The sequence below is a fragment of the Epinephelus lanceolatus genome, chromosome 10 (genome assembly GCF_041903045.1).
Source record: "Epinephelus lanceolatus isolate andai-2023 chromosome 10, ASM4190304v1, whole genome shotgun sequence".
NCBI lineage: Eukaryota > Metazoa > Chordata > Actinopteri > Perciformes > Serranidae > Epinephelus > Epinephelus lanceolatus.
The window spans coordinates 14158376-14172795 of record NC_135743.1 but is presented as its reverse complement, the minus strand read 5'-3'; the positions used below and the strand labels follow the sequence as shown (position 1 = coordinate 14172795).

At 43.6% G+C, this 14420-nt stretch overlaps 2 protein-coding genes across 2 annotated transcripts in view; both read right to left on the bottom strand.

Moving 5' to 3' along the window:
• pklr (pyruvate kinase L/R) overlaps nucleotides 1-1394 on the bottom strand; it is a 28281-nt gene extending 26887 nt beyond the window's left edge. Inside the window, exon 1 of the mRNA XM_033641685.2 lies at nucleotides 1288-1394. The gene's annotated coding sequence lies outside the window, so the exon portion shown is untranslated. The remainder of the gene's footprint in view (nucleotides 1-1287) is intronic.
• A 60-nt stretch (nucleotides 1395-1454) lies between these two features.
• Nucleotides 1455-14097, bottom strand: cyp11c1 (cytochrome P450, family 11, subfamily C, polypeptide 1). The gene is made up of 9 exons (XM_033639814.2): nucleotides 13688-14097; nucleotides 13406-13561; nucleotides 10431-10645; nucleotides 8929-9132; nucleotides 8646-8821; nucleotides 7531-7697; nucleotides 3816-3894; nucleotides 3518-3733; nucleotides 1455-1800 (listed from the first exon to the last, which is right to left on the bottom strand). The coding sequence occupies exons 1-9, from the start codon at nucleotides 14017-14019 to the stop codon at nucleotides 1690-1692; spliced, it is 1656 nt and encodes a 551-aa protein (XP_033495705.1). The 5' UTR covers nucleotides 14020-14097; the 3' UTR covers nucleotides 1455-1689.
• Between the last annotated feature and the right edge of the window lie 323 nt (nucleotides 14098-14420).

Below are 14420 nucleotides of genomic sequence, written 5' to 3'. Positions count from 1 at the left end.
CTAAAATATCAGGAAAACTCATCTCTGATGCAATATTGACAAGAAATAATCTGCTCAAAATTCCCACAGTTATTGCGCTCACTTTTTGGGTTGATTTTGTAGCTGATCAGTTGTTCTGTACTGTTATTGTTATGCATTGAATATAATGTTAAAACTTAATCAGGGGTCGTTAGTTTACTCAATGATAGAAAAAGGATCCCTTGAGGTAAAAGGTTGGGAACTACTGCTTTAAAAGCGTAAAAACCAGCTGCAACCTGGCAACTTAAAATAGTTTTTCTTAAAGGCTTTTAACTGATCTGTAAAGTATTAGTACATTATTTAATAACCAGTGATTGTAAGCTATTATACCTTTTTAAAGGGTGACTAACCAGGAAGTGGTATCTTAGATTAGAAAAACATACCAAAAAGGGTTGATTGATTGCAGATTTAGTTTGACGTTCTTGATCTCAGTAAGTTTCTGAAACCTTAAAGAAGCTTGTATCATTAATAATTCCTCGTCCTTCACATTTTGCATTCACCCACTGCAGCGTGCTTTATTGGAAAACACACAATCCAGCTCCTCTCTCCCAGAACAGTGGACTGATAACGGCTGGCGTTATATAAGTGTAAGACTTTGACGAATGAGGTGACACATAGAGATGATGTGTCCTCCACTCGGTGACACAGTTTACTCAAACTTTCTTTTTTGGTGTGTGGAGAGAGTGCATGGAGCTGAGCTGCAGAGGTGTATCTATGCACAGTCACGCATGGACCCGGGCTGACAGGCAGGGGGTGTAAATCGTTAGCCAAAGGCAAACAGACCTTTGTTCCTGAGTGAATCAACAAAACCCTGCAGCCCTGTGATCTGTGGAGAACACACCTGGAGTGATATAATGGCGCAGCTCATAATTACCAGACTGGAGTAAAGGTCGGTTTTACGCATGGAGACCAAAGTGCACTAATAAGACATGCAGCTTAAATTTAAAACAATGAATAATTACGGCAGTATTAGTAATAAAACCTTTATCCTTTAGTCTCTAACATCGAGCATTCATCTTAACCTGTGAGTGTGTTGCCTGTCTCAGGAGAAAATGAAGTCTTTTGGAGCTTGTCAGCAATTGACTAAAGCAGGAGATCAATATCTGGCGGAGCGACAGAATAAACAGCAGGAAAATAAACAATCGGACAAAAAAAACATGTTTCATAAACAGCAGGGTGCAGAGAGAAGTGTTGGTACACTGCATACAGTCCGTACATACTGAATGAAGTAAGTGCAAAGTTTAGATCTGTAGGAAGGAAACGACCAACCTGTTGGATGCACGGAGCAGCGGGCCAAGACTGAGTTGAGGAGGGACAAGCGCGTCAAATGTAAATGAGCAGGTTGGTGAGTCTTGGCGCCATCTAGTGGAGAGCAGTGCTTATGCTGCTTTTGCAAGGTTGGCCACAGTGAAGACAACAGGATGAGGAAATTATACTTTATTCATCAGCACTATGAATATTTGGGCTGAATGCAAAGTGTAGGAGGATACAAAAACAGCTCAGTATAAGCCTCCGTGAGGATCATCAGAAATATGGGTGGCATGTTGGGAGATTAAAACAGGCTGCATTGTGTGCATGTCAAATGTTGATGGCATGAGTCTCCTCAGTGTGTGTGTGTGTGTGTGTGTGTGTGTGTGTGTGCGTGTGTGTGTGCGTGCGTGCGTGCGTGTGTCAGAGTTGGCTGAAAGTGATCCTTGGCGGAGTCTCAGGCTGGAGGATGAGGGTGCATGTGGTTTTGATGTCCTCTGAAGACGACACACTGAGATGGAAGCTCAGCAGGATCTAGACAGAGCGGGAGGAGGGAGACGAAGGGAGGATAAAGGGAGGCAGAGGGGAAAGGAGGTGATGGAGGCGTGAAGACAGGGTGGGAGGGAAGGAGCAGAGCAGATGTTAAGAAGGATCACATGTTATACTGAACAGCAGTGGTGGAACATCAGTGAATCTACTCAAGTACAATTTAGGTGATTTGTACTTTACCTAATAGTAGTGTTTTCATTTTATGCTACCCAATACTTCCGCTCCACTATAATTCAGCGTGAAATATTTTTAATCTACTACACCCCTTTGGAGGGGTCGACCCTTAGCTTGGTAACCACTGGAATAAACAATCTAAAAGTATATAAAGTGGGGATGTCAATAATTAACCACTGAGAATAGTTTTGACAGGTTACCAGGGGTCTCATTTAACTTGTAAAAAATCTTTGACAATTTCTCTAACCAAGCTTCCACCTCACCATCTGCATAACCAATTTCCTATCTCCAAACTGTTCATAAGCATGGGTCAAAGTTTCTTCCATCAAGTCTGTTTTTATAGATCACAACTTTTCTGTAGGAATTGACATGCGCCTCTTTCAGGCCTTATTTTGTATGTATGCTACGCAGTGTTTATAGATGAGACCCCAGGTCTCCAGCAAATTTTTCCCAGTGGTCACTTGTAGTATGACAGCAAAAAATCCCCTGCAGCCCAGAAAGGATTCTCCTCATAGGCCACCATTTTAAAAAGACATTTGTAAAGCTGTTGACAGGCACCTTAAACTGCAGACAAGGTCAAATATAGTTCAATGGTGTTCATTATGTTTTTAGTTTCTGATAATGACTTTAGTTGTTCTTTTATCTCAGACATCAGCCGATCTGATTGACAGATCAGCTGATACAATCGCGTCACAACCATCACCAAGTGACGTTTCTGAGGAAGGAGGAAGTTTCCGCCGAAACATGTCAAGGTACGTAACATCCTAACATGCCTGAGATTAAAGAACAATTAAAGTCATTATAAGGTCAAATATGAATCATTCTTTTGTGAATTCTTGAGCCATGGTGGTTTTATGTTTGCAAAACTTTACTTAAGTGATTTAAAAATTCATAACCTCATCACAATGTAAAGCCAGACCGCAAAAGTAAGTTTGGAAGCTAAAAAACTTTTTTTTGGCATACACACCAGACAAGCTACTCCATTAAAAGAATAGGTGCCACCTTGCCATCTGGTATCTTGTCATGATTAAAATCTCTGCTGGTTATGCATGTCAGTCTATAGGTTTATTTTGCTACTCTTCAGTTCACTGAGTCAGTGGAGCACCAGACTAAAAGGAAAGGCCTCTTGTATTGTATTTTTTTTTAACTTACAAAAAGTTATTCAATTAAGTTAATGGTTGTCCTGCTATCAAAAGCAAAATTAACTGAAACTTACATCCCTGATAACAAGTATTTGAAATGTACTCTACTTCAACCGGCTATACAGTGAAATGCGTCATATGCTGTAAGGTATTAGTATCAGTGCTTACTTTTACTTGTAATGAAGTATTTTAACACTGTGGCACTGGTAACGTTACTTCAGTAAAGGTTGTGAGTATTTCTTCCACCACTGCTCAGCAGGAACTGATTAAGCTTGTCTAATCTTCTTTCTGTCTTTCCTTTCTTATAACTCAACATCAGCCTTTCCAATTCTTGCATCACATCCTTTCTCTCCAACCTCCTCCTCCTCTTGTCTGCCAGTACTCACATGCATGAGTAAGAGCTGCATCTCGTTCTCAGCGATCCTCCTCCCGACACATTGCCTTGCCCCAAACCCAAACGCCAGGGAGCGAAACGCCCCTGCCCCCTCTCCTTTTCGGCCTTCCTCTCTGCTGCTGCCCCACCGGCCGGGGTCAAAGCGCAGTGGATCCTCAAACACATCTGCACTCCGTCCCAGGGGATACAGACAGGCCTGGACCATGGTCTGAAGGGAGAGTCGATGACTATCAAACACAGTGAATTTACCTGAGTGTGTTTGTGTACAGAGTCGTGGTCTGATCACTCACCCCGGCAGGTATGTGGTAATTCTGGAGAACAATATCTTTGATCGGATACCGCTGCACCGTGGTCCCCACCGGATATAACCTGCACACACACACAAACAGATTCCTGTTTTGTAGATGTTATCTTCGACTTCTGACTCAACACTAAAGTCAGGGTTACTGCTAATCAATTCTCATTGTTGATGAAAACACTTGTGATGGAAACAGACTCTCAGAGATCTTTTCCAAAGGTCAGAGCACCATCTTTTTCTTGATGATATTCTATTGATCAGAGGGGAAAACTGTTTTTGTTTGTCTCCATTTAACTCCATCACCTCAGCTAATGCATGAAGTGTATAGCTTGCAGATCCTCAGATGCCCCAGATGTCCTTGGTCCAGTATGTGTCAGCTGAGGCCTGCATTACTGTGTTATCTTATGGCCCTATCTCATTAAAATCTAAATTATTTTAAAGGAGCACTGTGTAGGATTTAGCAGCATCTAGTGGTGAGAATTGCAAAATGCAACCAGTTGAAATTTCTCCCATGTGCCAAGTGTGAACTTCTGGTTAGGATTCCTTCAGTGTTCATTGTTCAGGAGGTTTTTACCAGAAGCCGAATTATCTGCAGAGGTCTGTTCTTCTCCAAAACAAACACACATTGTGATTTCAACTAGAAAAAACACAATAAAGCAGTTTCACATTAAAAATTTGTGTATTTCTGACGCTTTTTGGCTCGTCATAGAGGGGCTGCTAACTATGGTGGTCACCCTGAAAATGCGACTGGCCCTATCGAAAGCAGCGCTGGGCTCATTACTCTAAAAATTTAATTTCTTACTCATTACACTTTTCAAAAATAATAATATTACGTATTACTCCCTGCCAACAGTAATTCATCACACTACTTGTTATATTGCTTTTCTGTTACACCCCATAAAATTGGTGATTGCGTATCTCCCCAAAATTAAGATGTGTGCCTCCTCTCTTCTATAATAAATGGCATTTTGACGGGAGCTTTACTTGGTGTGCGAATCTTATATATGTTGCTTCTGTGTGAATGTCATCGTAATCGCTGTTTAGTGTAGCTAAGGTTAGACAGCTTCTTTTTTACTTGGGGTTTTCTGTTGCCTGTGACCAGTGTTTTCCCAAGACTCTGCCCAAAAGACAGAGAGTCACTCATGGAGCAACATTTCATCCACCACATATCCAACCACAAGCTTCATCATTTCTTTGTATCCTGCAGCTGTCCACAATTAAAATCCAGTTTTGGTGTTTAGCCAGTGTAGCGCTGATGAGGGCTCACCTTTGGTGGGGTGTATTTCCTGGAGCTTCATGTTGTTGTCCTCTTATGCTGTGTTCCCACCAAACGCGAATTCGCAAATTCACACGTCAAGATTACATACAAAGTCAATGCAAAGACACGATTAGACGCGAAATTGCTCCGGCGGCGCGATGGACGCGTCTACCGTGACGCGATGAACGTGATAGAGGCATCTAGCGCGGCGCGATAGACGCGAAATTTACGTCCAATGCCTCATCGCTCGAGTTGAAAATATTGAACTTTTGAGGTGAATTCGCGTGATGCTGTGCCGCGAAAGCCAATCAGCGTTGAAATTCTCCCAACGTCACTGGCGTCCAGTTGTTGACACAGCAATAAACTGCTACTCACCGGAGACAGATGGACAGACACTCCACAGCTGAAATGGAGCAGCCTGTAGTTGGTGTCCTGCTGGGAGATCCTGGCGCCAACCCTCGCCAACAGGTCCTCAAACTGGGCCCCAGTCAGCCTGAAGTACCACTGAAAGCGGCTATCATCCAGACGGAGTTCCTGGAGGAGGTGGTGAAACTCGCCGAGCTGGATGCGCTTCTGCAGGATGGGGTGAACCCAAAAACGACGGCGTTTGGCCCTCCGACGCATTTGGGACTTCCACAAAGCAGCGATGGTGGTTATCTCAGCCATGGTCGTCAGTGGCTACCCGGAGCTATATGATACTACATGTCTACTCTACAGAGACCGCAACAAAAAGGAGCAGGCTTGGGTGAAAGACGCCGAGGAGACTGGTCTACTTAGTAAGTTCTGTAAATATGTGTCTTTAATTAGTTTGCAGAATGGTTGTACTATGAACGTTAGCACTAGCTTAGCTCCAGTTGGCACAGCCGGCTTCCCCGCTACTTGCGCGAATGACGCGATAACGCGAATTAACAAAATGGTCAGGCGTCCAAACTCGGGCGTTATGGGTGGCGCATTACGAGCGATTAAATCGCGTTCATCGCGTTTGGTGGGAACACAGCATTAGTCCTTGTAGCCGAGGTTCTTCAGACTGGAGGTTTGAGGACTTGTTTTTCACAGTGGAAAGAGTTTTAGTCCGACTACTTGAAGCAACAGTGTACTTGTCATCTTTCCTCCCGACAAAATCAAAGTGATGGGAATATTTCCAGCCTCTAAGGTAAGTGTTTCCAGCTAGCCTGCTGCTTTGTGACGTGCCTGCACAACGGACGATTACTGAAATGAGTCAGCTGATGTGACTGTTGTATTTCAAGTCAGAAGTGATGTGATAACAAAAGTAACATTGTAATGAGTTGTTTAGTTTTGGAGTAACTGTAATATTATTATTGAAATTTTATTAGTAATTAGTTACACTACTCATCACTGGAAAAAGTAATATTATTACTATAACGTGTTACTAGTAATGTGTTACTGCCCAACACTGTTTGAAAGCCAGGATTTTGTTTGTCGGTTCTGGGCTACTGTAGAAACATGACGGGGCAACATGGCACACTTCATGGACGAAGACCTGCTTCCTATTGTAGATATAAAAGGCTCATTCTAAGGTAATGAGAACAAGACCATTTTTATTTTCAGGTGATTATACACTAAAGAAAACATACTTATAATATTATAATCCATTTCTGCCAATAGATCCTCCTAAATCCTACACACTGGAGCTTTAAGTATAACAGTTCACTCTTGACCTTGGAAATAGTAGTTTGACAAAACAATCCTTCAAGGTCAACTTACATGTTTTTTCAGGGGCTTTCATTCGCATCTTCGTCAGCCGATGGAGCCTGAACAGTTGTCAGATGACAGATGGCTCTGTTAATATGGAAGCTCCGTAGTGTATTATGATTCTATCCACAGCACTTCTTGTCAGGACAAGACAACGTAACAGCTACTGAGCTCACATTTCAACAGATCCATCATTAGGACAAATAACCACAGTCCATCCACTGATAAGGACTGAGAGATAGATTGAAAGCCCCGGGAAAAGTGTATAATTGGACTTTGAGTTGGAATTGTTTCATGAAACCACTATTTCCAAAGTCAAGAATGAACTTTAATGCTTTACTTTTGAGCTGATATAAATGAGAAGGTCCTAAAAGTGCCATGGAGAAAAATCATACTGAGCTCACATGTCAACAGATCTGTCTCGATGACAACTGAGCAAACTACTCCACTGATGAAGACGGCTGAAAGCTCAGTGAAAAGCTTTTAGATTATATTGTGCATGTTCCTAAATAGGTAATGTACACACATATGGTTCACCTTGAGCTAAACAAGATCCCCGCATGTGATTACTGCTTGGTCTCTAAACATATAATGAAGGTGGCATCCATTGTACACTGTCTACTTGACAGTAACTTGGAGGCAACAGGATACAGACACAAACCATAGATGATGTACACACTGTGTGCATAGGCGGCCCACAAACAGTTAAATGGATGTTATGGATGTTTATACCTACCTGAGAGTCTCCTTGATTGTGCCTTTCAGTAGTGGCGCCCCCTGCAGGGCTTTCTGAAGATCACCACCAGCCTGAGCCCATGACGCCCTCACCTGCTGCCTCACCCTCTCCTGCACCTCCGGGTTCCGGCCCAGCTCAAACAGAGCAAACTGCAGGGGCACCGCTGTCTGCAGAGAGGACAGGATGAGAGGTGACGTGGAATCAGTTAGGGTCAGGTCACACAAACACAAGCCAAGGAACACACACAGTCATGTTTTCATCACTTCAGAGGACAGTACATTGACTTACATTCATTTCCCAGACTCACCATAATGCTGTGTTCATACTACGAGTGACACAACAACAGGCTGCAAGTCATTTCTAATGGAAGCCAGTGACATGAATCTAAAAACCGACGCCCAACACATGTCACTGCGGATGGGCGTGACACTCTACAAATCACAGTTGAGCTGGTTTCAACTCTTGAAGCATCGACCAATCATATGTTTTCATTTCGAGCTGTGATACTGTGTTATTTAGCGTAGCTAGCTGACACTATGCTAGCTTTCTGTGCATTGCGGTGCACACAGGGCAATGAAATGTGACGTTAAAATGGGACTCAGACATTGAGTAAAACCACAGATATTTTTTAGCCATGCAAAAACTTTAAATGGTGTTCAGTCGGGGAGCTTTGTGGCAAGTAGCAGACCCACACAAGCCGTGTTAGTTGTAGCATGAGCACAGTATAACCATAACCATAACCACTACTTGCTTAACCCTAACCTTAGCCAGAGTCTTCAGCCTAGAATGTAATGATTTGCATTATGGGGACTTGTGTTTCATCACCAAAAGGAAGGAGGGCCTCCACAGTGTGACTGTGTCAACAACAGGGTTATGTCCCTACAAGATGAGTAATACACACAAAAACATACACACATGACTGACATTCATTTCCTGGGTTTATGCTAACTCTAACCTTGACCCAAGTCAAAATTTAATAACTTATTATATGGGGACTTGCGTTTTGTCCCCAGAAGGAAGGCCAGTCCCCACAATGTGACTGTATAAACAGATTTGTGTTCCCACAGGATGAGTAATATATGCACACACACACACAAAAACACAAACACACACACCGTGTCGACCCCTCCAGCCATCAGCTCAGTGACGTTGGCTTTGATGAGGTCCAAAGATAGCTGCCCTTTCTCCATGAGTTGACCCAGAACCCCGGTGTACTGGCCTCCAGCTGCTCCAGCCTCTGACCCTCGAGTCTGGAATAGCCGCTGGTACCCCCTCTGGATCCTCGCCTCCGCTGGAATAAGATCAGGACAGGATGTCAGAGTCAGGTAAGATTGGAGCAGAGAAGAGGGATACTGAAACTGATTGAAGAGAGTTTGAGGAACTAGTGAATGCTTGTACCGTGGGTGAAGATGTGATCCCATGCACTGGCGTGCTGGGTCCACAGGGGAGCGCCGATGCGGAGCAGCAGGCGAGGGGGCAAGTAGAGGAGAGGAGGGGTTGTTGCCAGCATTCGCTCCACTGCCCAGATGAATTTCTGGGACTCCAGGGAGGGAGATGAAGAGAAAAGGCCAATACGCTCCCCGTAGATCACATGGCAGCTGGCTAGAGGAGGGAGAGGAAAGCAGCGAGGGTGAGGATATGACATAACTGACGTGTTTCAAGATGAGCAAAAAGGCTAAAACAAACTGAGGCTAGCACAAGCTGAAACACTGTTTTGAAAAATATTTTAAACTAGTGAAGGCTTTACTGAATAATAAACTCCAGGTTGACAGTTTTTTAAGGAGATTATAAAACCTCCTGACTCATTTCTTCATGTTTTAAATTTAAGCTTCGCAGGATTACATGGCCCTATGGGTTGAGTATGTACCAAAATGAAGCCCAAAAAAAGACCTGTTTCTATGACAGCAAGAAAATATTCTGTTTTTCAAATCCAGCTCCACACAGAGAGATTTGTTTTCTGAGTGCATACGCTGCCTCAGAGGAGCTACTTCTCCTATACCTGACATCCATCAGCTATCAGACATGTTCGTATTATATTAACCTCACATCACTGACTGGAATAGAGTTTCTTGCAGCTCTATTCCTATCCTGGCTTAGCACCTGGCTTTCTGTGATGTGGTCCCATTAGAAGCAGACTAGCATGACTCAAAGTAATCAGCTCTCCCCCCCTTCGCTCTCTCTTGCTCTCTCTCTCTTTCTCTCTCTCTCACACACACACACACACATGGATGCGTACAAGTGCACAGCGTGCTGAGTCACACAAGCATTCACACTTGTGAATGTGGCATGTTGCAGATAGGCTCATGAAAGGAGCAGAGCCCGGCGAAAGAATGCTGGAGCTTTGATCGCCTTTGTTGGTGTTTCTATTTTTAAGGGCGCATGTTCTCCTCGACCTCCTACATCTGTAAAATGCTAACGACAGATCAGCCTCGGGTTAAAATGAGACTGGTTCTGGAAAGAGGTGAGAATATTTTTGAATTAAAATCAGACAGAGCAGGAGCAGTGAGATATTAGCAAGGGGAAAGTTTTCTTAAGATTTAAAAAGGTGATGTTGCAGATTGTATAATTCCTCTGACGTGAGATGGCGTCACAGCTGACGTCAGCATTTGTGACTCAACTCAGAGAGATGAATGAAAGCTGTCAAAAGAGGGAGGTGACATTAATCCATATTGTCCCCTCCTCCAGGACTTCGTTGTCAGTCATTGCTGGATGAAAAGTAGACGTGACAGTTAAGAAGTGGGATGTCCCCATTGCGCCCTTACCCTTTCACACCTTTCTATACCTGACTCACTTTTCCTGGATAGAAAAGCAGCCAGGATTCTGTGGCACTGATGTGTATGTGTTAATGAACGACTGTGTAATCACACATGACAGATCACTGGAAGATGATGATCTCTGACCTTCCAGTGCGAAGCGGAAGAGGTCAGGACTGGGATCCATGGTCAGACTGCGTTTCCCCTCCTCGCCCCTCCCCTCCCTCTCCACCTTCCCCCGCAGCATTCGACAGAAATCCATCGCAACCTCATCAAGCAGGGGGAGAAAGCGCCTCACAGCCGCACTCATCATCACCTCTTTGTTGAGCAGTAGACGGTCAGCTCGCCACTCCTCACCGTTCCTGTGGAGAGAAGATTTGCAGCGAGGCATTAAAGTCGAGCCGCTTCACTTCTGCTCAGTCATTGTGAAGAAAAGAGACTGGGTTGGAAAGAAGAAATACTTTTCTAAAAGCCTATGTGCTGTTCCGTTACTTTAATATCCATTAGGTAGAGGTTCTGTATCAGAGTCTGTGTCCCTGTCAATTTGTGTCTCCCCTTGCCTTAACCTGAACCTGAACAAAGCCCTTCTGTGATGCTCTCCCTCTACACAACTTTACTTTTATCCATCCAGTTCTATGTGCAACACTTAGCCAAAACCTAACCTAAGACCATGGACAGATTAAGAGATGATGCCCCCCACAACCCCCCAAGCAAAAATACCAGGCTGAAGGAGAAACAAAATGAGACAAAGCTAGTAGCCGCATGATTTGCAGTCTTTTTGAGTTTCTTTGTGGTCATTCTGCAGTTGTTTTGCATCTACCTATGGCTGCTTTGCATCTGTTTGTAAATATTTTGTGTCTCTCTGTGGTCTATTAGGGACAAAAAATCAGGATTATCTCTGCCTTCATTGCTTTGATTTCGACTGTTGCTCTTCTCAGTCCCTGCTGGATTTCGCCAACACATTCTCACTCCGACCTCATCACATATCGATGTTTGGTCATGGACCTTCCATGGTCAGATACAACGTGAAAGCTACCCTGGGTACGTTGGTTATTGATGTTCTGAAGTTATGCCTGATACACGCATTGTCTTCTTTTGAGATACACTTCCATTTTAACAGGAAATTTACTGTTTATATACAGTCTCTTTCAAAATAAATGCACTACATCAGAACAACATTGTGAATTGATGATTTTTTTTCCTGCAACAACTAACACATGTGGTTGGTCTTAGGCAACAAAAGTTGTGTTAGGTTTAGGAACAGTGTTTGGCTTATAAACTCACAGGACGCAAACTATAACGGCAACCAGCCGCGTATCATGCTGATGTGGAAGGACGACGTTTTTTTCAGTGTCTGACGCCGCAAGTCACTGCCCAAGCGTTGGATTTAGATGACTTCAGAGTGAGACTGGATTGATTTCGCAGCTTTTTTTAGGATTGTTGCAGCCTAAAATGCCTGATTAAACGACAGCTGCTCTAAAAAATTGCGATGCATGTTGCAATGTTTTTAAGTGTGTGTTGTTGTTTTTTAAATTAAACTGCAGGAGCAAGTAAAGAATTGCAAAACAGTAGCAATGCCGTCTCAGATTCTGAACCCTTTATTATGATATTCAGCCTTTCCCACAGAATTATAATTTACTTGTGATGGCGGGGGGGCAGCCACAGCTGATTGTCAATAGACACATTAATAGCCATTGCATGGGTTACGTTAACCGTGTGATACTAAGACTGTGTGTGTGACTCTGTCCCAGACATGGAGCTCACACTCCTGCAGCAGCAGTCATAGGATAAACAGAGAGATAGAGAGGAGGGTAAGGAAGGGCTGAGCGAATCATTACGCTGCGTGCAGCTCTACAATAGAATGAGATTTTATACGTTTTAAATAGTCAAATTTGCCAGGACAAAACTGCAAGGAGAATTCATGGCAACTGGCTGAATTTATGTTAATTGTTGGGATCGCAACATTGCAACATCCTGAAGGGACTGTCTTCTACACCCCTTTTGAGTCGACCAACATTATAGAATGTATGTTTTGAATCCTCCCAGTGGTAAAACAAAACAGCAATCCACGGCATCCCTCGCTGTGAAGAATGGGCAGAAGGTAACGCAGGAAATGGCAGAGTTTTCTGCAAACAAAAACTTATGTCATCAGAATAATTTCAAAGATGCTTCAATCACATTAATATTCTACATATAAGAGGTTTTAAAAGCTGCATCAACAACAGTAAAGCGGAATACTTCCCCAACTGATTGGATGAGCAAGAAGATGATGGCACAAGTGATTACATGCACTTCTTATACACACACACACACACACACACACACACTTGTTTCCCTCACTTCCCAACTGCCATAAAACTCACAGAAGAAGTAGAAGGGGCAATGACAGATGTATGTGTATGAAGCAAAATATATCTCTCATTATTTTCTGAAACAAGGTGGGCAATGTGCAGTTTTTGTCCAGTGCCAATATTTTTGTCGTGACGTTATATTCAGAAAGTTTACAAGGCAAGTAGTATTTCTTTGTGCTTTATTTTAAGTGGAAAAATGGAGTCAATACATTAAAAGAGCTTTGGATGACGTTGGATTTAATTTGGTTTTTGTAGTGAAATGAGGAGTTGTGTAGAAAACTCGTCATTCTTTCTTCATCCATTGCTGCATTTTCAAAGTAAGCGACTGGTATAATTTTTTAGAAAGGGTGTCCAACAAAAGTCCAGCTCAAAGCATTGCACTGCATCACATAATAACATCAAACTGGCACTCGCTCGTGTCTTATTTAGTTAGGACAGTGTTAGAGCAAATATTACAAAAACAAATAAAGTTATTTCTTTCCTGAACATTTCAGGGATAGACTGCATATGTGAAACGGGCTTTACATGCGTACAATCATTCTCTAGAGACTTGTTCTAACCCTTAACCATAACCACCACAGGCCTAACACAACTATAAACCCGACCTTAACCTTAACCCACCTAAAATTTATTCAACAATGTGGGGACTTGTATTTTGTCTCTAGAAGGAAGGCGAGTCCCCACAGTGTGGCATCTTAAGCACATTTTCATTACATCACCACAACGTGAGTAACACACATTTGTACAGACAAGTGTGTGTGTGGGACTTACTTGAGGAACACTCCCTTGCTGTGCTGCCGTGTCTCTCGGTGTGTTGCCCAGGGCTGCAGGGTCATCCGTCTGGGGTGCAGGCCCTCTGAGCGAAACAGCTCAGCGATGTCAGACGGCAACATGATGTTCACACTGCTGTGGGTGCCCAAGTGCTCCCTTCACACACACACAGAAAGACTATGGTGTAAACTCACATGCATTACTGCAACATAAACATATTGATGATCAAAACACTCTCCTTATCTAAGTGTCAGTGGCACACGTAAGGTAAGATAATGCTACCTGTAGATGGGGCCGAGGGCATTAAAGGTCCTCTCCATGTGCTTGTGGAGCTGCCGGAAGCGATCTTCTCTCCAGAACTTCACCAAGTTGACCCAGCCGCTCCTCCCTGTGTGAGGTATCTCCTCAAAGCGCCGCACCCCTCCATCTATACCCTTCTTTCCAACACCTGTACTCTCAGCTCCTTTTCTCCCCTCCAGCTTTCCATGTGCCACCGTCCCTGCTGCCGTCACACAAAGACCTCTTTGTGGTGCAACACCACCAAGCATATTCCTGGAGCCACAGGGGCCCCGTGCTCTGACACCCACAGTCACATGGACGTTCATGCTCCTCATGGTCCAAACGAGATGTGTCCGTCTGTCTCATCCAGAGTTGTGACACCGCTCCTTGTTGTTTCTGCAGGACCAATTATTTCCCTCCGTCATCCTCAACCACAAATCCTTGGATGTGTTCTACCACTCTGACGAACTGATAGCAGACGATGATTTATGGATGTGAAGATCAGAGTTCAAGAGAATCACAACAGAGCCCAAATGTCAGGCTGATCTAGTACACACACACATGCATACTCACATACAGAGTCGTGTTTCCATCACTTCAGAGGACATTACGTAGACTTACGTTCATTTCCTGGAGACAAACCCTTACCCTAAACTTTCCCCTAAATTTTAATGATTTACACTGTGGTCACTTGCATTTTGTCCTCATAAGGAAGGCACGTCCCCATAATGTAAAT